At 58.7% G+C, this 23,152-nt stretch overlaps 1 protein-coding gene across 3 annotated transcripts in view; it reads right to left on the bottom strand.

Moving 5' to 3' along the window:
- Positions 1-20,274, bottom strand: part of CARMIL1 (capping protein regulator and myosin 1 linker 1) — a 144,277-nt gene extending 124,003 nt beyond the window's left edge. For 2 of the 3 annotated variants that reach the window (XM_037153029.2, XM_053656008.1), the window contains exons 1-2: positions 19,753-20,273; positions 16,509-16,606 (exon numbers count right to left, since the gene is read on the bottom strand). In XM_037153029.2, coding sequence (XP_037008924.2) covers positions 16,509-16,606; positions 19,753-19,792 — 138 coding nt within the window. In that variant the 5' untranslated portion in view covers positions 19,793-20,273. Of the gene's footprint in view, positions 1-16,508; positions 16,607-19,752 lie in introns of all 3 variants that reach the window. The other variant, XM_037153028.2, reaches the window with a different exon arrangement.
- Positions 20,275-23,152: the final 2,878 nt, after the last annotated feature.

Below are 23,152 nucleotides of genomic sequence, written 5' to 3'. Positions count from 1 at the left end.
CTGCCTCCGGCTGCAAGCAACCTGCGACGCTCCCGGGGTCCCGACGGTCACAGGCTGGAAGGGCACTTTTGACTGCACGAGGACGCTGGGCCCGCATCACGCCGCTACGCTACTCCAACAGTGCGCAGGTAAGTGTCACTCTGTGCCTCGCAAATACTCACAGGAGTGAGGACGAGGAGCTGGAACAAGAGGCCTGCCCCCGGGAAGCCCGGAATGGGCAGGTCCCCCGTGAACAGAGCAGGGCAAGGTCGGCTTGCAACGCGGAGCACAGGCCTCTGCAGGGCGAGCGAGGGCCTGTGTTGCAGCCGCCATGAGCAGGGCGCTCCCTCCGCCGGGCTCCCCTCCAACACCAGGCTGCGTGGCCGTGTTCGTGGGTGAGGAGCTGAGGGCAGCGAACCTGTTGGCCTCAGACGAACAGAGTTCAGAACAACGGTATTTGCGGAGCAAGGCCTGACGAGGGAAGGGGCTGTCCTGGTACCACCTCAGGCCAAAGGAGAAGTGTTTTGGTCTGCTCTGGTGGCACCTGTGTCCTGCTGGGCCCCACACACCTGGGGCTGGGTCCCCTGGGCCGTGAAGGCCACCTGCCCCCTGGCTGCTCCAGGGTGGCCACCTGTCCCACCCGCCCCCTGCAGGACCATGGGAGCCTCGCAGACGCTTCCCCAGGCCCGTGCCCAGGACGTCACTGCGGCGGAGGAGGGGATTTGGGGGGCCCCCAAACAATGAGCAGCGTCCACCCATCCGAGGGAGGACTTGCGGTTTGTGCGGAATAATCGGACCAAGGACGGGGGACCGGGCAGGCGCCGTCTGCGGCCACTTCGCACGCCCTGCAGCAGGGTTATGACAGCAGCCCAGAAAGAATCCGAGAGGACAACACGGGAACTCTGCTGGCTCAAGCCTCAGTCTCTCGGGTTCCCCGGGGAGGAGGAAGGACGCCCAGCTCCAAAGGGATTGATCGAGGCCCGGGCGCCAGGAGGGCACAGGTTGGTCCCTTTCCTAACTCTGCCCTGAGCCAGGAGCCCGGATCAGCGGGTTTTGTCCCCAGAAGGCCCTTCACCTCTCTCCAGGCCCCTCTCCAGCGTCACTCCAGTGTGAGACCACCAGACTGGCAGCCCCAGGCCGGCTCCTCCCCTCTCTCTTGCGCAGACCAGTCTCCAGCCCAAACTGCCACACCCCGCAGACGAAGACCTGCCTGGTGGGGTGCGCTCCCAGCCCTGCTCCCGTGGGTGGATGTTGCTCCAGCAGTGGGACCCCAGGAATCAAGGGGTGTGCTTCCCCGTCTCTCTAATGATACTCATTCCCTCGTCACTTCCAAAGGGACATTCAGGTGACTTCAAATAAAATGCAGATTCCCCCAAAACAGGCTGTTCACACCAGAATTAGAAGGCAGGAGGAAAATCAGAAGTAGGAGTGAACCCGCCAGGACCAAGGGGCTGCCGAGCCCAAGCATCCGGGCGGGAGTGGACCGCGGCTCCCAGGGCCGGTGGATGGGGCAGTGCTGCGCAGACCTGGCAGCGAGCTCTGCCCGGGCTGCCGGGGACACTGCACCAGGGAGGCCACCTACAGTGTCTGTGAGAGACACACAGTGAACCCCCACCCCGCAGCAGCCACGGTGGGCGTCATGCAGGGAGGGAGCCGCACCACACAGAAGCTGCTCCTGCTCCTCTTGTCCCCATTCACGGCAGCAGCGCGCTCTCTGCCGGGCGTCCCCGTGACAGTCGTACATCCCGCGCAAGGCCCCTCGGCCCCTCAAGACTTTGCTCCTTTTCTGACTCTAACAGCAAATCGATTTTTAGAGCGAAATCTCACTAGGGGACCAGACCTAACCATCGGCAGACGAGAGCTCCCGGGGCGTCCACATCCGCCCACTGCCGGTCTCCCGGGGAAACCGAGCAGACGCCCGACTGTGCGTGGCGCTGCAAGACCGGGGCTGGCCCAAGCGGCTCTGCCTCAGTCCCGCAGGTGGAGTGGGTTCTTGACCTCGTGCAGGGACGATCTCACAGCACCGGTGTGGGAGACTCGGAAGCTGCGTTCATTGAAGTCGGGGGCAGTGAGACCAGGAAGGGCTCAGCGTGGAAGGCTCAACGGGGCAGGGTAGGTGGGGCTGCTGTCAGCTCGCGGGGAAGTCAGAGGGGAGGGGGCCTCGGGAGGGGTCCCGGGGGAGCTGCCGCTCTCCCCCCAGAGGGAGAGCCGGTGCTGTGACCTTTGTCTTGAGGCCTTTCTCTTTCAGGCAGGAATCTCGGGGGAGGGTCCAGCAGAACATTCACCAGCTCTCCAGGTGCGCCCCTCTGGGTCGTGCGCTCCTCTGATTGGTCAGCACCAGGCAGGTGTCTTCAGTCATTGCAGGTGGCTCTGGCCTCACCTCCCAGGTCTTGCTGCTTCTCTGGGCCTGGAGCTGAAACTCGGCTGAGGCCTGGGTGGCGTCTCAGGGGAGGGGGCCTCTGTACGTCCCTGGCTGTCAGCTGCTCAGCCAGTTTGCTCAGCCGCCCGCCTCAGTGTCCCTACTCCACCTGCCAAGTAATTCCCAGCGCCTCCCTGTCCCGTCTCAGTGGGACAGAGAAGGTTTTATGAAGGAAAGAGGTGGACACACCAGGAATTGTCAGGGAGGGAAGCACAGCTTGGGTGGACGGCAACAGTGTGCCCACACATTGAGAAAAGTGAGCTGGCTGCAAAGATCAGGCAGAGAGACACCTAACAGTTTGGACTCCTGGGGGGTGGTCCCCTTGTCCCGTAACCTCACACTCAGGTGTCTGACCACTGGGGTGAGAGAGAAACCAACTGGAAAGAAAGCAGAGGACCTGGCACGCAACTCAGAATCCTGGCGGGAGCTGCCCACCTCCTGGCTCTTGGGCCACGGGAGCAAAGTGGCCCTGGTGGCTGCAGCCCTGGTCTCCCGTGGCCGCCGAACAGTGAAAGGGATGTGGACGGACACGGGCTGGCCAGCCGCCAGGAGACTGAGCCCTCGACACAGAGACTTGGAAGTTCAAGGCAACTATTTTTTCTTAAATGTTACTACTTCTGTTTTTTCCCAACAAGCTTTTAAAAGAACAACTGTTTCCCAGGGCAGAGTTCTGAAGGTCTCAGAAGCGCTGCCTGGTGGGTGCACACAAGCAGGTCTTTGTCCTCATGCAGGGGGACTGCCACTGAGGGGGGTCCCTCCAGCACAACCCGCCAACCCCCCACAGCCCAGCTGACCCGAGGCACCCTCCATCCAGGGCAGTGTGAGGCCAGGTACCCTTTCTGCCCACTGGACCCGCAGCCTGAGAGCACACTGGCACTAAAAATACAAAGTGATGAGGGAGGTAATGTGGCCAGGAAAACAAGCCACTCCCCAGGGCCCAGGCCTGTGGGCACCTCTGTCCCCCGGAAGCCTGTCCCCAAGGACAGGCTGCGAGGGCAGGAAGGGTGGGGGAGGAAGGGCCCTTCCCTCCCCCACTGGACAAACAGGCAGGCCTCCCATTTTGCAAATTCAAGTAGTTTATTTTCTCTTGAACTAATTTTTCCCACACTTGGGGAGACCACTGTGTCCATGAAGTGAAAAAAAAGGAAATTACTTGCAAATGGAGAATGCGGGAGGCCCTTGCGGCTGGCTGGCGGGCGTCTCTGCGGAGCCCCGGCAGGCAGAGCAAACCACGTGCTTGGCATCCCTGTCGGGCGACCGGGCACCGCGGGAAGCGAGCGGAACTCGAGGAAGCCCTTCCACTCAGACTGGGAAACAGAGGCTTCTTCCTCTCGGCCCGCTGGCCCCCTCCCCGGCCGCTTCACTGAGTCACACGGGGAAGTCTGGGGCCCTGGTCCGGCTGGCCGAGAGGTGGGGCACTGCCGTTCCTTAAATAAGGTAAACCTCGAACCACCTGGCAGCGTTTCAAATGGGGGGAGAGAGTTCCCAAAGCTGGCCCTTCAGTAGGACCGCATGCCCGGCCAAAAAAAGATACAAACTCTTAAAGAGAAAGTTTTCCCATCAGAATATTAATCAGCCAAGCAAGTAGATCTCCACAATTAAAGAGCCGACAGATCACACATTCCAGAAAAACAATGTGTTAGGGATTAAAATTCATTCATTACGGGTGTGGCCTCGGTTTACATTCCTCATTCATGAAGTTTTTGTCCTTTTTTAAAGCGTGTGTTTAGCAATCATCCTGGCTGTTTTCCCAGGAGAAAAAAATGTTGGTGGAATAAGAGAAAGGACACCTAAAATTTGGGAATCAGCTCTCTGGTCTCATGTCTGGGAGGAGACTCAAGGCTGTCCGGAAAGTATCCAGCCATGTGCTGTGAAAAACACAGACATTCACTGAAGAAGATTCGGAAAACAAGCATCGACCACAGGACAAGGACACCGCAGTCCCCTTCAAAGTGGGGACCTTGGGACCTCACACGGTTTTCCCAATTGCCATCAACTGCCCTGTGAAATTTTCCTGAATCTCATCGATGGTCTGAAATCTCTTCCCTTTGAAAGGTGACTTTAGTTTTGGGAAAAGCCTGAAGTCACAGGGCACCAAGTCTGGACTGTAGGGGGGCTGAGTCACCTGGGGGATTTGATGTTTCACCAAAACACTCTGCATGAGACGCGATGCGTGAGCAGGCGTGTTGTCATGATGAAGCTGCCAGTCACCATCTGCCCACAGCTGTGGCCTCTGAATCATCCGAATAGTCTCCACGGAGGATGTTCAAGCTTAATTAAGCAAAATTTGATGCAGGTTCATTGCTCTACTCACTTATTTTGAATGCGACAGCCACACAGTGCACATGCTCACTCAACAGCATCTCCCGCCCCCACCGACTAGTGTGGTGAGGTCGTCCTTGTTCACGCACGCGCATCCCAGTCCCTTCTGCTTGGCTGCCAAGTTACGTCAATGCCCCGCAAACCATTCTCGTTCCATCGACAACACTGAACTGTCTCCAGACAGACCTCACGTAGACACTCTCACTAGCACAGTCCAGGGAAACTTGCAAACAGGGACCGGCCTTCAGTGAGGCTGCCACACTTTCAGCCTGTGCTCTGAAGTCCCGGGGGCACACAGGAATGAGAAGGGGGGGCAGACACAGGGAACGTCGTCCGCCCTTAACCTCGACGGCATGTCTTCTGTCGCTGAAGACTGTGCCTTAGAACTTACATGATGCCCATGACACCGCTAACTGGGTTCTACCCCCTCTGGACATGGGACATTTTAGTTGTCACTGTCACCAGCAGAGAGATGACATATGGCCAGCATGCACCACTGGACTGTCCGAGCGATTCTACTGATGAAGAAGAAGATAAGGCTCCCGTGGTCTGACAGGGAGCCCGGGTCCCTGCCACAAAACCAGGGGCCGGGAGGGGACTGTCCCCAAACCACCCTGAGAGCTTTCCACACAGCCAACCTGCCACCCTGGGGGATGTGACCAACCCACTGGGCTTCAGCCTCCCAGACCTGAATGTGCCGTCCGCCCTGATGGCTCCGTCCCCTCTACTAGGTGCGTCTGCAACAGGGACACTAATGATTTACAATGTCACTGCCCGGGAACCTCAGCGTCTCTTCCTCGGGGTGAGAGGGGAGGCAGGTGCCCAAATCTCGTGGCAGGGGAGGGGGCGTGAGGTTTAACAGCCTTTTCCCGCATTTCTCCAGGGCCCATCTCCTCAGCTGCCGGACCCAAGGCCTGGCCCCTCTGTGGGGTTCTCTGGGGTGAGCTGGTCACTCCTCGCTGGCCCCCCACGGAGACCTGAGCCCGATCCTCCCCGTCCAGCATCTGGTGACGGTTCTCAGTCGCTGGTCCCCTCCTGTCCTCTCCCGCCTTTGTGGGGTCTGCACCTTTTTCACCCCTTTGCTGTCCCGTGTTGGACATATTTTGCAAGGACAAGAGGTAGTCATGTGTTCAATCTGCCGTGTTTCAGCAGAAGTCACCGTGATCATTTCTCTCCCTGTAAACCTCCCGGCCTGGCGTCAAAGCCCAGACACGCAGGCCCCACACAGACGCAACACGCATTTCACTGTGTAAAACACACACCCACTTTTTTGGGCCAAATGTTCAAGAAAAAAAAATCTTCTGTTTTAATTCAATGTTTTATTTCTTTATAATTAGATACTTCTTTGTTGCACTATCAAGAAATTTTAGCATTTATTTTTTAACATGGTAGAAGAAATTTTATGTAACAATCACAAAACACAAGAACAGTTACAAAGTATTTCTGGTACTATCCATGTATAATGCACATCCTTATTTTTCCCTCAAAAATCTGGGGGGAGTGCACATTATACATAGCAAAATACAGTAATTTGCCCCCAGAACCTGGCACCGCCCAGGCGCTGGGTAGGTATTTCCAGATTTGCTGAACAATGAATCACTCTGTAAAAGCACGAAGAAGCACCCGGACTTTCAGCTCTCCTCATGTCCTCAGAATTCCAGGTCGTCACCTTTCCTAGCACAGTGTCTCTCTGTCTCCACCCAGGGCCACATTTAACCCTTCATTCGGGTCAATAATCTGGTCCCTCTTCAAAAAGCCCCCAGAGCGGCGGGCTTCACGCCCTTCTCCCGCCGACCTGGAACGGAGAGTGTGTTTTCACTGCGCCGCCCACCCGGCTGGAAGACCCTAACACAAACGAAGTCACACAAGCCCAGGAGGTGCTCTCCACTCGCCCTAAAACGCCGGTCACACAGCTCATTGTACCGATCTCATGACCCACTGAGGGGTCACAACCTACCGTGTGAACACGGTTCCCATTCTCCGTCCCCTCCTAGCAGGGACAGGTGCCCAGGGAAAGCCTTCCCCCATCCCCAAGTCAGGGCACATGCCTGTCCTTCATGGGACACAATGGCTGCCCCGGGCCCCGCATCTGTGGTGGGCAGGCCCGAAGCTGTGGGGTGGACAGCAGCTCTCAGGGTCCGAGAGAACAGAACACGGACATCTGTGCAAAGGTCTGTGCACATGTGTCCACAGCAGCCACGAGGCAGAAACAGCCACACAGCCCCCGAAATGATGGATGGACAAAGGGCGGTCCGTGCACACAGAGGAACGGGATTGACTCGGCCACAAAAAGGCTGCCGGAGGCCGAGATGCAGATGAACCCCAAAGGCATTTGTTCGATGCAGCGAGCCAGGCGTGGAAGGTCCCCTGTCACTCCCAGTCTGTGCAAGTCACTGAGGAGAAGCCAGGCCCAGCCACGCTGTGCAACAGCTCTTCCAGCACCGGGCCCTGGGGGAACGCGGGCCGGGGACCTCAGTCAGGGACCCCACTCCCTGTAACTGTGAGACACACTCAATGTCACGTCACCCAACAGCACCTGGAGAAAGCTCCACAATGTCCGTTTTTCGTTGTTTTTATCAACAGCAAAACTCTACCGACTCTTCCCACCTTTGGAAAGCGAACAAGTGGGGACCAGGAGAGCAGCAAAGGCTTTGGAGAACACGGCGGGGCCCGCGGGCCCTCTGCTGCCGGGATGCGGCCGGCCCCGCTCCCCCCGACTCTGCAGCCCTGCAGGAAGCTCTCGTGCCCACACTACTGACCGAAACACGGTGTCCCCTCGCCTCTGCGGAGTGACTGAGGTGACAGACCCTGGCGGACCTTCCGCATGAAGGTTCCTGCGTCCTGTCCCAGGCCTGGGCTCAGGGAGGGAGAGAGGGGCACCGGGGGACGGGGAGGTGCGAAAAGATCGGTCAGTGGCAGTGATTCAGCCCGGAGGAGGACGTCTTCGGCCGCTACACGTTTAGCGAACGAGTCACAGGTGGTTTCCAGTCCGCTGCCTCTGCCGAGACGGCGCCCACAGGCCTCCCCAGGGACCGACAGAGGGAGCGTTGCCGGGGCCAAAGCACTGGGCCCCGGGGCGGAGGGTGAGCCGGCCCCGCGGTCCCACCTCCGGGGTCGCGGCAAGCCCACCCGAGCCCCGCCTCCCACTCGTCCCGCGGTGTTGACTCCTCTGCCCGACAGGATCCAGGTGGCAGGTTTGTAGACAGAGGACATGCTCCGGTGACAAAGAGGCATGACCTGGCTGAGAGCCTCCGCCTCCGGGCAACAGCTGGCACCAAAACCCGTCTGCGGGCACCGCCGCCTTCTCGCGGGAGGGTGCGGCTGCTGGGCTCCTCCGACAACACGGAAGTGGGTCTGGAAGGAGGCCCCCACGAGTGCACACCCGTCCACAGCTGCCCCGTGGGCCTTGGAGAGACTGGGGAGCCCTTTTCCTGGGTCTAGGACGTCATTTGATCCGCTCAACTCGACTCTGGGCGTCCCCCTCGCTGGCCGGTCCCCTGTCACCCACCCCAGCATCTACCTGCCGCCACCACTCGCTGGGGAACAGCCTCCGCCCTCCACGGCTGCTGCCACCACGGGTGGCTGCCGCGCCCCCTGCCTCCGGTTCCCGGTTCCCGTGTCTCGGGCGGTGAGGCAGAACCTCCGACCTGAGGGGCAGAGCCGGGAGGCGAGGGCGCCCCCCGAAGGAGGCTGTGCGCACACAGCAGCCACCACGCTGGGCCGCGCAGGTCGGTGCTTCCGGTGTTTAAAGAACAAGAAGGAAGCGCGGCAAGCGCCCGGCTGCACGGGGACTGGGAAGCCACCACGGGCACGAGTGCGGCCTCAGCTCAAAGGCGACACGCGACTCTGAGAGGCACACACAGTGTGCGTGTTTTCACCGGGCCCGGAGGAAGGGCCCCGCACTGCCACACGCCACACGACCTCGAGAGGCACCACCCCCAGGAGCCCACTAAAGACTCCACGGGCGCCCGCCCCATTCAGGTCAGCGGGGGTTTTTGTCAAACGTCTGTGATCCCCAAACACCTGCAGGCTCAGTCCCCACCGACGTGATCGGAACAGGGAATCGCCCGAAGCCCGTCCTCCTGGGGCGAAGCCGCAGGAACTGAGCGTCTCAGCCTGAGCAGGGAAGACCCGGGACCCCCGTAACGGGCGTCGCATGCCTGGGCCGCACTCACGGGGCGGCAGGACCGAGCTGCCCTGTGCCGTCCAGCAGGGGCCACACTGGACCGAGGGCGGCCACGTGGCAGAGAAGCGGACTCCAGCCCCAAAGGGGAGGGGCTTCCTGAGACTCTCCTTTCTCGTCACTGGAAACAGTGGGACTGGAAGTGGGGACCCAGGGAACCAGTGCAGGGAACTTCTCATGGCCAAGGGCACCGTGAGAGTCCTCGAGCCCCTGGGCAGCCAGACCCGGAGAGCTGCCGCGGGTCAGTCTGCCCGCGCCAGGTCCCCTCGGGGGGAGGTGCCTCCTGATCCCAGCCGACGCCCCCCCAGCCCCCCAGTCGGCCGAGAGAGGCACACTGGCCTCCCTGGCGTCTCTAACGCCGGCCACGGCAGGAGAAACTCCAAGTACAGCCCAGGGTGTTTGCACATTATTGCTTCCGCCTCCGAGGTGGTTCGCTGTGCACCTGCCCACATCTGGAGGGACCAAGACAACCCCCCCCACCCCACCCCCGCCAAGGGGCTCCAGGAGACGGTTCTGCAAAAGAAAAACTCTCTCCAAAGACAAGGAGAAGGGCCCAGGGGTGAAAGGGAGCCGCCATTTCATTTCCACACTCATCCCCCACCCCAAGCAGCCTTCTTGCCCCGCCTCCTCGCGGAGCTGGGGAAAGTGGCGGAGCCTGATGGACAGAGAGACACGGCTCAGGAACGGGGACAATGTGCCCCATTTTCGATCTCCTTTGCCAGTAATTACGACGAACAGTGTTTCCAGTGAATGGAAACAGGCGCCACCGTGACCTTCCACTAAGGTCTTTGTTTGGCCTTCTCTGGAACCGCTGCGTAACCGCGAAGAATGTGCGCTCCCCACTTTGGTTACGTCTCCGGGCTCCTCCTGGCCCCGGTGCCCCTTCCCCAGCACCCCCCCACTGCCCCTGCGTCCCCCAGGGCCACCCCAGTCCCTGGCCCCGAGACTAAATCCCAGAGGCTGGAAAACAGTATCTTTTCAAGAACAATGAAAAGTTACACCAGGGGCTGGTATACATTCAACAGCTTCTTGCCCAAGGTCATCTGACCCGCCCATCCTCACACAGAAGAAACTGGGGCAGTTGGCGAAGGGAGAGGAGACCGTAAACGCGGCTCAGGTGACATGTTCTCGGTGGCCCTGCACGCCCAGACCAGGGCGTCCCCGGCCCCTACCCAGCGCCAGAGGGCACGGACTCTGGTTTTGAGCAGGGGGTAGATTCCGAGGCGGTCAAGTGGGCATGTTCGGCCTGAGTTCCCTAGAACTCTGGCCAGGACCCTTGGCAGCGGCGGGCGCTCTTGGGTACGGCCTCCTACAGATCGCTTCAAAGTTGTTCTCTCTGCTAAGCTCAACTTTCTGAGCTGTGTAACCTCACCCAGCTGCTCTGAAAATTACCTGTGCCCTGAATTGTAAGTGATCCCTCAAAGCCGAGACTCCTCGTGGTACCACAAAGAGACCTGTTCAGGTTACCCCACCCCCACGCCGGGCAGGGGCCGCCGTCGGGGGAAGGGGACGGAGGCTGCACCAGGATTTCCCAGCAGCGGCACCGGGTCCTCGGGCGCATCTGCCAACACCTGGCGAGAGTTTCACCCGGGCACAGACTGAAACGGGGGACCTGCCGAGTCGCACCATGTGTGACGTGTTGGGGGCAGTGGTGAGGGCACTTGTGCTGAGCACCACCCACTCCTGGGCAGAACGGAGTCTCCCGCTCCTCCTGCCGACTCCCCTTCTCTGTTTACGGGCAGAGCGGCCTGAGAGTGGAAAACCGGCTGCTTCTAAAACCCTGACATGCGCACCCGCCCCTGGACAACGGGAGCGTCTCTACCCCGTGCAGCCCAAACAAAACCCAACCTTCCTTCCATTCCTTTTTTTTAGATTTTATTTATTTTTAGACAGAGGGGAAGGGAGGGAGGAAGAGAGGGAGAGAAACATCAATGTGTGGTTGCCTCTCACGTGACCCCCAACCGGGAACCTGGCCCGAAACCCAGGCACGTGCCCTGACTGGGAATCGAACCTACGACCCTTTGGTTCACAGGCCGGCACTCAGTCCACTGAGCCACACCAGCCGGGGCCAACTGTCCTTCTATTTCTAGTGTACATGCATCCAGACGGCCACCAGAGTTGCCGACCAGGTTTAGACCATTTTGGCTTTAACTATAAACTTGCAAGATACACTCACCCTCTGAAACCATCACCACTTCACGAGTTCCACGGGAAATGATGTTTTGAAGGGTGCTATGGGTTTCTTTAACAACTGCCTGGGAACCACTGGCCAAGGCTGATGTCACCTGAAAGCAGCTACAAAAGGGGCTGCAAGGGGGACTCCTGTGAGCACGAGCGTCGCCACACGTCCCGCTGCTGAGTCAATAAGCTCATCCCCGGAGACAGGAATCAGCAGAAGATTAACCCGACCGGCCGTGCGGACCGACTGCACCCGAAGCAGCAGGGAAATGCCTTCCAAGTCAGAGAGCCCCTGAGATTTCAGTCACTCCTCACTAAGGGGGCCGGATGCTTACAAAACTTTTATTTTTTAAACACATAGGTAGTGGTGAAATTCATATTCTGAGCTAATGAAAGACAGCACTGCTGCCAACGTATCTTAAATACACAATTACCCAAAATAACAGCCTTACACTTCTCAACGTTTTCAAAGTTAACTTGCAGGCATTCCGATCGAGCCTGATTAAGACGCTACAAAGTTACAAATAAACAACCAAACAAAAGGAAACATGTTACAGACGCCAGGTTAACTTTTCAAAAGGTAGCGAGTGCGTGCACCGGGGTTGCTGTTGGCAGAGAAGCTGGTAAACCAACCCACCGCGTGGAATTCGCCTGTGCCTTCCCGGCTCATTCTAACAAGAAAGGCAGTCCCGCCTCTCGGCCCATTTTGGGAGGGGCGTGGAAGAAAGCCGGTTGGCAAACATGAGATAATCCGAATTCCAAAAGGAAACAGAACAAACAACACGGAGACCGAGAAGGGACCTTCCGCACACGCTACAGCCACATTCCTGCCCCTGGGCAGCAGCAGTGTGGGTGGGAGGAGGTCACCGGGGACCTCGCTTCCTCCTGACATATTTTTCTTTCAACCATTAGTCCTTTAAAAAAAAAAAGGCCCAGAAATAAAAATGCTGCCAAGGAGTTGCAGGCCAGATCCCTCAGGCATTGCTGGTTAGGAATGCGTAGCCCGAGACCTCTCTGGAGAAGTCGTGCAGCTTCTTAGGAAATTAAACAGGCGATTTAAGGGCACAAACCCTCATCTCCACTCAATACTACTGATCAGGGAGAGAGGAAGACTTCTGTTCACACAAATGTCTGCAACCAAATGTTTCTATCGAGTTCCACTGCTAACAGCCCCCAACTGGAAACGACCCCCAAGTCCAGCACAGGCGAGAGACCGTGGCGTGTGCTGCGTGATGATGCTTACAGGGCATTTTGAAGGAACCAAATCGGAGACGTGGAAAACAGCCTTGGCCAGGTGGCTCCCTTGGTGGGAACACTGTTGCTACACCAGAAGGTGGTGGGTTCGATTCCTGGTCAGGGGGCATACATGACATTTCTCTCTCCCTCTCCATCCCAAATCAATAGACATATCCTTGGGTGAGGATTGGAAGGAAGGAAGGAAGGAAGGACGGACAGATCAGTAGGTACTCCAGGGGTCAGAGCTGTGATGGGTGTGCACACGTGGCTATGAGAGGCCTGAGGGGCCCGGGTGACGCACGGTGCTGTATCTCACAAGGTCACTCTGGTTGTGACATTGTATCGTGGCTTCGAAAGGAAAGATAGGGGAACCGGGTCAAGGGCCCACAGGATCCCTCTGTGCTCCTTCTTGTAACTGCACATAAACCAACAATGACAGGAAGACGAAAAGTTCCATTTTAAAAGAAGACATAAATCAAAATACATTTCTCAGGTCCGCGGACCGCAGAAAGTGGGTGAAGATCCACCAGCTGGTGGAGGCTGGAATCGGGGTCTAAGAAACGCAGAGCCAGGGCTCAAGGGCCCCCGCCAGCCCGGCCCAGCCGCCCACCTGCAGGCGAGGAGGTGTCCAGACAAAGGCGTGGGGAACCCGGCACCCTTACCTCAGCCTTAGCAACACGCCAGGCACACGGGCATGGGATGGCTCTGAAACACCACGCGGCCAAGACGCAGGTCACCTTTCACATCCCGATGGACACACTTCCGTGACCCCCGAGGACCTGGGCATTTCTGATCTGACGGACCTGCGCACACCTGAGGGCTGGCTCTCGTCAGGTGCGCGCACCCCGCGCGGCGGCACTGGAGCCGCAGAACGACAGCGAGGCCTCCCCGGCGTCCCGGGGCCGAGCGCCAGCCTCCGTGAGGGCGGTGGGTACCGGGAAGGAGGCAGGGCGCCTGGCTCCCTGCGCTGGCCCTGGAGGGCGTCCCTCGTGTGGGAGACACTGGCCTGCGAACGCTGCCCAGGTCACCCTCAAAGCCACCATTCCCAAGGGGCCGCTGCGATGACCGCCATCTGGGAAAGGAGCTGGGGGTCGACACTGTTGCAAGTGGCCGGGCTGCCCGCGAACAGGTGTGACTCGGTCCTCCCCACCGACCTGGACCTCCTCCCCGGGCAGGGTGAAGCCCAAGCGGATGTTATTGGAAATGGGGCAAGGAGAGATCTGTCGAACCAGCCCCGACCTTCACCCGAGTTTCAGCGGCCGCGGCGGGAGCGAGCGCCCGGCGCGAGACCCCCGCACGCCGAGCTCCCCCTGGCTTCCAGGCGAGCTTCGGCCCTCCGTCCAGGACGCCTCTCCACCCTTGGCTAACTGACCCGTCCACCCAGCGCGGGCTTATCCCCTCTTCCTTCTGGACATCGTCACTGACCTTCAGGACTAAGGGCCCCTCCACTGTGCTGTCCCCTCACCAGTCACCCTATTCAGAGCACGTGTCACTGCTGAGTCCCAGGAGGGCAGACGCGACATGCACCTCGGCCAGACCACGTGTCTGCCACACCGAGGGCGCTCCATGAACGAGGGACAAGTTCATCATATACCAGCCAAGGACACCAAGTCCAGTGAACCCAGAGTGCTGACCCCTGAGGCCCAAATCTCCCCGATCGTTGGCTGAAAATGCTCGACGGAGGGACAACCAGCCACACGGCGGTCCTTCTACCTAGAGCCACGGGGAAGCAGACTGGGGCAGCTGGTTCGGATCCCGACTCTGCCATTAACTAGTCACTAACTAGTCACTAACTAGCTGGATGACCTGCAGCAAGTCCCGCAGCCTCTGGGAAGCCCAGGTTGCTCCAACGGAGGTGTGAACAGCGCCCACCCACCAGGGCTGCTGCTGAAGGAATAAGGAAGCACATGATCAGGTGTTCGGCCGAGGGCCCCGCCCCCAGTCAGTGTTCCCTAAATGTTAGCTGCCGCGGCCCTGGCTGGTGTAGCGCAGTGGGCTGAGCGCCAGCCTGCAAACGACAGGGTTGCCGGTTCAACTCCCAGTCAGGGCACATGCACATGCCTGGGTTGCAGGCCAGGCCCCCGGCATGGGACACAGGAGAGGCAACTACACACTGAAGTTTCTGTCCCTCTTTCTCCCTCCCTTCCCCTCTGTCTAAAAATAAATTAAAATCTTTAAGATTCATCACTACGGCCATGAGAGGAAGGAAGATGAAGATAAACCCTGCACAAAAGACCAGCTAGAAATGGCATCAAGTCTCACAGCGTAAGAACAGGGACCAACAACACGCAGCCCAGCAGAAGGGAGACGCGGAAAAGAAGGACCAAAGGGCTCCCGGGGCCGCTGCCGAGGACCAGCGGCGAGGACCAGCGGCAAAGGAAAGCCTGCAACTCACATTCAGGGGCCGTTCCCCAAGGTTTTAACTTAAGTAATTCAGTTTCTCAAAGCTCAGGAACTCCAGAATCAACAACTTGAAGGTCAAGTTGTAGGCCATGTGCTCAGACTGGAAGCTTATCAGACCTTGAACGTTTCTATTAGTAATTCCTGCCCGTGGAAGGAAGGGACAGCCAGGGCACGCTCGCGCGAGACCCCAGAAAGCGCTCGGATTCCAGATTAGGGGAGATGATCCCTTAAACCCCAATATTTTTGTAACTAACGGGAGCCAGCTAATGTTGAGACGAGCTGCCCCCTAAATCTGGACATGAAGTGCTAATCATAACCACTTTTAAATGGCACTCACTTCATTATATCGAACATTAAAGTTTGTCTTTAAAAAGTTTAACTTTGTAAAGGGTACTCGGGACGTGGGTGTCTTCCTAGTGCCCTGGACAGCGTCCACTCAGAGCCACGGCTCCTACCAGGTCAGACTGACGTGAGACCGGCCTTCAACGCAGCAAAGAGAAAACAGCAGAAACAAAACCCCCTCTCTCTACACGACCACCCCCCAAAAGTACCACAGTCCCTGGTGGAACCCCCTAAGTAAAGCGAAACCCAGTCTTTATTACAGCCACGGACAGCAGGGGGACAGCGCCCTCCCCTCTGCGGTGGACAGGCTCAGCGTCACGGTCGGCGTGCACACGTTTTGTGGCAAATGCCACTCGAGGTTCCCCACTTGAATTTCTCTGCCCCCCACCCCCGACTGGTGTGCACAGAACACAGAGAGAGAAATCACCCCAGCCACGTCCTCACAGCCGCAGGAAGGTAGGTGGGGAGCTTCAAAGGTCCTCAGGATAGACATCATCAGAAAGACACCGAATTCTGGAGCAATTTCGACCGAAGACACGGAATATTAAAAATATTCTCTTTCGATGGTATATGCTTAGATTTTGCTTTTAAATACTCTGGGGGGGGGGACACCCTCCAGAAAAAAATAGATATAATAGTATTCATGAAATACCCATTGAAAATGGCTGAAGCGAAATGAAAAGAACACCCAGCTCAGTGTCCCGGTCCCCAGTCTCACACGTGTCTGAAAATCCCCAATGGTAAAAGGACACACGGAACAGCGTCTCCAGCACGCACACCACCGCCACCAGGATGCGTTCACTTGAGCGTAAGTGTGGGTCTTCCACCAGCTCAGCCGCCAAAGCCCCACCAGAAGCCTCTCCAAAGGCCCAGCCCCGGCCCGCCCAGCTGGGCCCAGGCCCTCAGCCCCCCGCCACTCCTCTCGCAAACCGGACAGGACCCTGCATTCATTCCCTCCAAAACACCGAAAACATGGAAGGGCAATGTCTTCTTCACCTTCCCAAGTCATTGCCTGCAAGATGGCCTTGGATTTGAGCCTCATGAACAACACAGCTGACAGGACACAACTCTTTGGAAACTTCTAACTCCTGACGAACAAGATCATAAATCAGCCGCCACAAATGATGACGAACAAGGGGCATTTACCACACTGTGGGTGATGGGAAAGCCAGCTCCAGAGAACCGCAATGGGGCGGGGGCGGGGGGGGGGGAGGTGGCAACCACCACGGCCACAGGAACCTCATCTTGAAAACCCCAGCGTCTAAAATCTACGTCGCCCCTTCCAGCTTGCAGCGGACAGACACTCCAATTCATCCAGGACAGAATGCTCCTTGCAACTTTGAAACAAAACATAACACAGGAGCCGCATGGAAACCCAGCAACTGCAACGAGGGGACGAACACAGCTACGTGTGCAAACACTCTATTAGGAGACGGGGGCACTTACCAGCACTTTGTTCTCCAGTTTGTCTCCCTTCACTTCCAGCCTCACCTTCTTCTTCAGCCCGATCCTGATCTTCCTGCCGATCACATCCTTGATGCTTTCTGAAAGAAGGGAACAGCGCCGTTATTAATCCTTTATTAATTAGAGAAAGCCTGGGTGGGGAGAGCACTTGGAGGAAGGTTTTTGATTGTTTTTTTAAATTTCATTTTTATTTATTTTTAGACAGAAGGGAAGGGAGAAAGAGACAGAGAAACATCAGTGTGTGGTTGCCTCTTGTGCGACCCAGGCATGTGCTCTGACTGGGAAGCAAATTGGCGACCCTTTGGTCTGCAGGCCGGTGCTCAGTCCACTGAGCCACACCAGCCAGGGCTTTTTTATTGTTTTTATTGTTGCTTGTCTTTTGTAAATTAGTTGCTTGTTTTAACGAGCTTGGTCGTTATCACTCGCCAAGTATCTAAGGAACACCTACTATGTGCCTGTCCCATGTGCTCAAACGCTGAGGCGAACAGAAAAGCACCTGACCGAGCAGCAGTCCGTGCAAAGGCATGACGTAATCTCGCCAGGCAAACAGGGCACACGTGCGAGCCGGCAAAGAGAGGGCCTGCGGCAGCACCGCGTGGCAGAACCACACACACCACAGCGCAGGGGGGACTCGCAGCCCCACTGGGCTGGCCGCCTGCACCCTCTGTCCGCCACAGGGCCACACAGGCCTGGCCACGTTCCAGGACCGCCTTGGCGGGAAGGGAGGAAACAGGGCAAAGACCCTGAGCTGGACCGAACCACCCAGCCAAGGAAGGGTGCTCCTGGCCCCCGGCCCTTCCACAGTTGTCACGGCACAGCACCCCGGGGTGGCCAAAAGGTGACAGAACAGGAGGGGGGTGGGAAGGAGAGAGAAAAAGTGGGAGACCTGAACATTTGGGTGGTGGTAGGAAGGAGTCCCTGACACTGGACAGTCCCACACCAAACTCGTCATCTTCCTCTTCCTCTTCAGCCACTGTCTCCAAATGCTTCTCTCAGGTAGGGAGAGAACCTGTCACCACCTCTCCCAAAACTGCCTCCTGAACGGCTCCTGACCCCTGACCTTGACCCTCACCCAGGCCTCAGAAGCTCTCACCAAGGCCAAGTCCCTGACCTCTGACCTCTCAGCCCCCCCTTCCCTCCAATGACCAAAGTGACCCACCCAAAACCACAGGTGTGACCACGTCACTCTCAGCCTGCGAGCTGCACACAGTTGGGGACGAACCCAAACTCTACGAGACATCCCTCAAGGTCTTTTCTTCACAGTCTGTGAGCATGGAGTCTCAGCACACACCTGAAGGCGCAACCACAGGTGGCCCCTCTGCACCCTGTGAGCCTGACTCTTCCCCACTGTCCCCGATTCCAGAGAACCTGACGTCACCTGGGAACTCGAGGAAAGAGGCCAGTCCCACACCGAAGGGTTATTGGCACAGCCACCTCCAGGTGGCTGTGCGGGGACACTTTCCTCTCGTTCTTCCTGGCACTTCCCTTTTTTATGAAATAGCCTGTGTGACTTTCAGAAGCAGAGAAATACACATTTTAAATGCCTTGGGGGGGCTGCCTTATAGTGAAGTTTTCACGTGTTTGCCATTTTGAACTGATCAGATGGGAACTCTAGTGAGCGCCTGAAATTAGAGAGAAAACCGGGTACAGCAACCCCCGCAACGGTCCGACCTCCAGCCGGCTGAGGGGCCCAGAGAGCCCTGACCAGGCACATCCCCAAAGCCTGTTTGAAAGACAGACGGGCAAGGCTGGATAAACACAGAAATCCCACTTCCACGTGAAGGCCAAACTCGACTCTCACAGTACTCATTTTGAGAACCATCCATTTAAAGCGGGCGCCGCCCCTCCGCCCCATCCTCCAGCGCCCTCTCTCCCGGTCTCAGCGAGGACCTGCCCGGGAGGTCTGGGCTCGGCGGCTCATGGAAACCTCTGCCGCCCCCCTCCCTCCCCACCCCGGTCGTCGCGGCCCCCTGGCCGCGCAGCAGCCCTCCCTCCCCGGGAGCCCAGGGCGCGTATCCTTTTCCGGGCAAGGTGTGGGAAAGGTCTGGGCTCCAGAACCGGCCGGACCACTCGCTGCCGGCAGCGGAGGCAGCTGATGCTTATCTGCGCGGCGGACGCCGGCGGGTTGGGGAGAGAGGAGGCGGGGCGCGGGGCGGGCGGAGGGAGCAACTCCGGACCCGAAATGCGCGAACAGAACTCCTCGCGTTCGCCTTCCCATTCAACAAAAGCCAGAGCTCCCGCCGGTCAGGCTTCACCTGCCGAGTTAACAGGGGGAGCTCGCACGGACTCCCGCAAAGTGCGGGGGCCACAGGGGGCATGGGGAACGGGGGGCGAATTCCTCAAACGCAGAGCGAAGGGGTGAGAACCGCCTCCGAAGCCAACACTGCCCCACTACACCGGCCCGCGCTGCAGGCAGGCCGGGTGCCAAGGACGGGACCGAGAGGGATTCGGGTCACTGGGGCTCCGAGCCCGCGCGCGCGCGGACACGCTGGGTTTCCGGGACACTGTCCCCCCACTTCAGCTGTGCCATCTCAGCCCTCCGCAAAACTTCAGTGAAACCCCAAGGCGTAAAATCGACGCCCCACCGCCACCCCAAAAACAACCTCCAGGGACGCAGACAAGGGGGCACCTGGCACTAGGTACCCCGGACAGGTTCCCTGCGAGATCCGGGATGGGGAGCACAGGGAGGTTAATTATTATTAAAAGAAGGCTTTTGTCATTAACCCTCAGTTTCCTGGCCCGAGTTGGCGTCAGTCCGGTAACCCGTTGGCTCCCAACTCGCCAGCCGAAGCCACGCCTTTCCAGGCTGGGTCCTCACCCAGACCAGCGCCCCTTCCCCAAAGCTGCTCGTCGGCGGGGCGCCCCCCGTCTGGGATTTTCGTGGGGTGCACTGCCGGAAACCACCTCCCGCGCGCTCGCCCGCACCCAGCGCTGGGCTTCCCGGGACTTCCCCAGGGGGGCGCGGGCCGGGCGCCGTTAGGGGGTCTCCGCGCCCGCACAACTCCCGAGACGCAGGCAGGCCCGTCTCCGCCAACCTCCACCCCCTGGTGGCCGCGGGAGGTGGCGCCTGGGCCTCTCCGGACTTAGCTCTCCCGGCGGCCAAACGGGAGCGAACTTCCCCGGGTCCCGGGGCCCCACCCAACAGCGCTCCGACCCGGGGCGCGGGACTCCGCCCGGGAGCGCAGCGCTCCGTGGAAAGGAGCGCAGAGGCGGGGGCCCCTCTCACCTGTCAGCTCGCGGGGCACCTCGCTGCTCTCCTCAGCCATGGCTTCCACTCGCCGGGACCGCAGGTCCCGCTCCGATCCGCCGCCCCGCCCTCTCGAACCCCTCGGTTTTGAGAGGCTGATGCGGCGTGCAGATGGGAGGAGGCGAGAAGGCGGGCCGAAGAGACTGTTTGGCCGCGCCCCTGCCCCCCCCCCAAAAAAAAAACACAAATAAATAAATAAATAAATAAATAGTTGCAGATCCGCGAGGGGCTGCGGCTGCGACTACATGATGCCTCCTAGAAGCTCCCGCGGCCGATGGATGGACGGACGGACAGAGAGCCCGCAGGACCCCGCTTCGGCCCCGCGCCTGAGCCGGCTGCGCCCTTGCTCCCGCAGCGGCTCGGGCCGATCGGGGCACCTGCGGCCCTAGGTGCCGGCGGACGGCGTGGGAGGGCGGGGAGAGCGCGCCGGGGGCTGGGGTTCCCGGCGCTCCCAAGGCTTGGCTGGGCGGGGGCAGCCGCGGCCCTCCCCCCCTCTCCTCCTCCTCCTCCTCCTCCTGCGTCTCCTCCTCCTCCTGCGTCTCCTCCTCCTCCTGCGTCTCCTCCCCGCCTCGCGAGAACGGCCCCGCACGGTCCCCGCGGCCTTGGCGCCGGGGCGCCGGCTCCCCGTGTGGGGCGCACCCCGGGGGAGGTCGCCGGGGCCTCAGTGGTGGCGTCTCCGCCCCGGATCACAGCCTCGCTCCCCGACCCTGAAGCCTCGCGTCTGGAGAGGGCGCGCGCGGGCCCGGGAGCCCTCTGCTGGCCGCGAGAAAGACAGCTGGGGGCCGGGTTCCGACGCGTCCTCGCGCCCGCGGGCGCAGCGCCAGGCCGTGGGAGCGGCAGGTTCCGTAGCTGCGTCGGCAGAGATACCAGTTCCCTCTGGGACTCTCCCACCCTCGTCCCCGGCGCAGCCCTCCCCGGGCCACGTGGTGCCATTTCCCCTGCCTGGTGTGAGTAGGAGCCGGAGGAAAACTGTGAACAGCGACCCTGTGTGACAGCCGCGCGCGATCGCAGACGCTGGACTCGGGAGACCGTGGGGACAATCCTGTCACTCGCAGGGACCTCCGCTGACCCCAGGGCTATGCGGATAGTGAGCCCAGAAGCCCGGGCGGTCTGGTCCTACCTGGCCGACTCCCTCCAACGCCCCCCGGCTCCGCCCCAGAAATACCTTCGGGGACAGAACACCCGTTGCGGCCTTATTTCCTAGCGGCTGGGAATGTCGCGACAGGTTGCATTTTAAAAGGACAAAAAGGGGAGGGAGGAAAGAAAAGGGAGCCCCGGCTTGGCGCTCTACTTTTAAGCACCACGGGCCACCCCAAACTTCACGGACAGCGTTCGGCACCGCCCCCCGCCCCGCATTAGTCAATCCGACCGCTCCCCTCCCGCTAGCACTCGGACCCGGCTCCCTCCCAGACTCGGTGCTTCCCCTTCCCCTTAAATTTATCGGAATCTTATCTGTGTTTCCACCCTGGCCCGGAGGGCACGGTCTTCCAGAGGGTTTCCCAGGGTTTTGCGGATTAACTCCTCCTCTACTTGGGACCCTGGAGAGCACCGCCTGAGACGCTTTTGGAAGCCCAGCCCGGCACCTGGGCATTGCCTGTCCCAGGTGTTCCCGGTTAACGCTCTCGCGGTTCCCCGCTTTGGGTTTGTCTGCGGGACGGTCGAGACTGTAGGTGATTCGGGGCAGGACTTCACTTCCCAAGTTTGAAGGTCCCGGGCAAACTCGCGCAAGACCCGTGTTGGATCAGCCCTTGGTGACCGATGGGTGTTAGCGCTTCGGGACTCAGGCTCCCTCCAGTTCGTCTCAAAAGGTGTCCGTTTCTTTAAGCTAGACGTGTCCTTTATGCCTAAAATATCTTTTTATGCAGTAAGTGGAAATTAGCATCTTCCATTCAACTGCGTGTGTTAAGAAGGGTTTTTCTGGCACATCCCAATGAAGTCTCAGAAATAGCCCTGAAGGTTTCCAGGCACATGGTAACTCCTCTAAATAAAGGCAAATATCAAAATATCCTCCCCACCCCCGGGCCCTGGGTGGCGAAGAGAACAGAGGAAAGGCTGGCTTCGTGGCGGTCTTGTCATTCAGGGCTCCTTGGCTGGTGTCTTTTAAAGGAGGCTGGGGTTTCAATAAAAGAATCTTGTCTGTCTGTTTGTCTGTTTGTTTGTTTTCCATTGCCCACAGTCCCCCCTGCCCCTACACCTCTGCAGGTGTGTCGGGTGTCGGAGCCTCTTGTCTCCGTGCTCACAAATGACTGACTGGCCTGGAGATCGAAGTCATTTACTTCTTGGGCGCAAAGCTCACATGTTTCCGGATGCTGAGCAGACAGCTCCAAGGAGCTCTGTGTGGGACGCTGTGTGGTGTGGCCCACTGCCCGCACACACACACACACACACACACACACACACACGGCACAGCCACAGTGCCTCAGTCTCCCTCCCCACGCTGTGGGCTTTGCTCAGAGGGCCTGCCCCCCCCCCACGTGGGTACTTAGAGAGTCATCTCTCCTCTCGGCGTGAAACTGGCCACCACTATACGTGAGATGAGCTGCAGCTTCAACCTGTAAATTCTCTGGGGCCGAGGGTCAAGCACTACAAGTAGCATGAAAAACTGGCTTTCAGAGAACCCCCTACCACACCCGAACTTTCAAAATGTTAAACGCAGGGCAATAAATGTAATGTAGACTGGAGCAACAAAATTATTTTGGAAAAGTATACATGGACTTGAAAACACTTTTGGTTCCTAGGTACACACTCACATCTACACACCATCAGGCCCTGCACGACGGCCTTTTCGCTCAGTGGCAGGCGGTCCCACAACATCATGATGGAGACCCTGGCCGGCGGCCTGGCTGGTGGGAGCAATGCCGAGCACCTCACAGGGTTGCGGGTTTGATCCCTGGTCTGGGCGTGTACCAGAGGCAACCAATCCGCAGTTCTCATGCTGATGTTTCTCTCTCTCTCTTCTCCCTTCCTCCCTCTCTAGAATCAATAAACATATCCTGGAGTGAGGATTTAAAAAATAGTAATAAGTTCATTAAAAAATTATAGTCCTGGCTGGTGTGGCTCAGTAGACTGAGCGTGGGCCTGTGAACCAAAGGGTCACCGGTTTGATTCCCGGTCAGGGCACATGCCTGGGTTGCAGGCTGTGTCCCCAGCAGGGGGTGGGTGAGAGGCAACCACCCATTGATGTGCTTCTCCTTCTCTTTCTCCCTTCCTTTCCCTATCTCTAAAAATAAAAAATAAATAAATAATCCTTTTTAAAAGAGATTATAACGGAGCTAAAAATTCCTATCAGCCAGTGCAGCGATTTTCAACAGCCTGCTGCAAGAATGCTTAAAACACACACTGCCTGCCTCTTCAGTCAGTGCGACGGGCCTTTTTCCCC

This window comes from Artibeus jamaicensis, unplaced genomic scaffold, assembly GCF_021234435.1.
Source record: "Artibeus jamaicensis isolate MK-2021 breed Jamaican fruit bat unplaced genomic scaffold, CSHL_Jam_final scaffold_1689, whole genome shotgun sequence".
NCBI lineage: Eukaryota > Metazoa > Chordata > Mammalia > Chiroptera > Phyllostomidae > Artibeus > Artibeus jamaicensis.
Note: the sequence above shows the minus strand (reverse complement) of the source record. Positions and strands in the feature narration are given on the sequence as shown.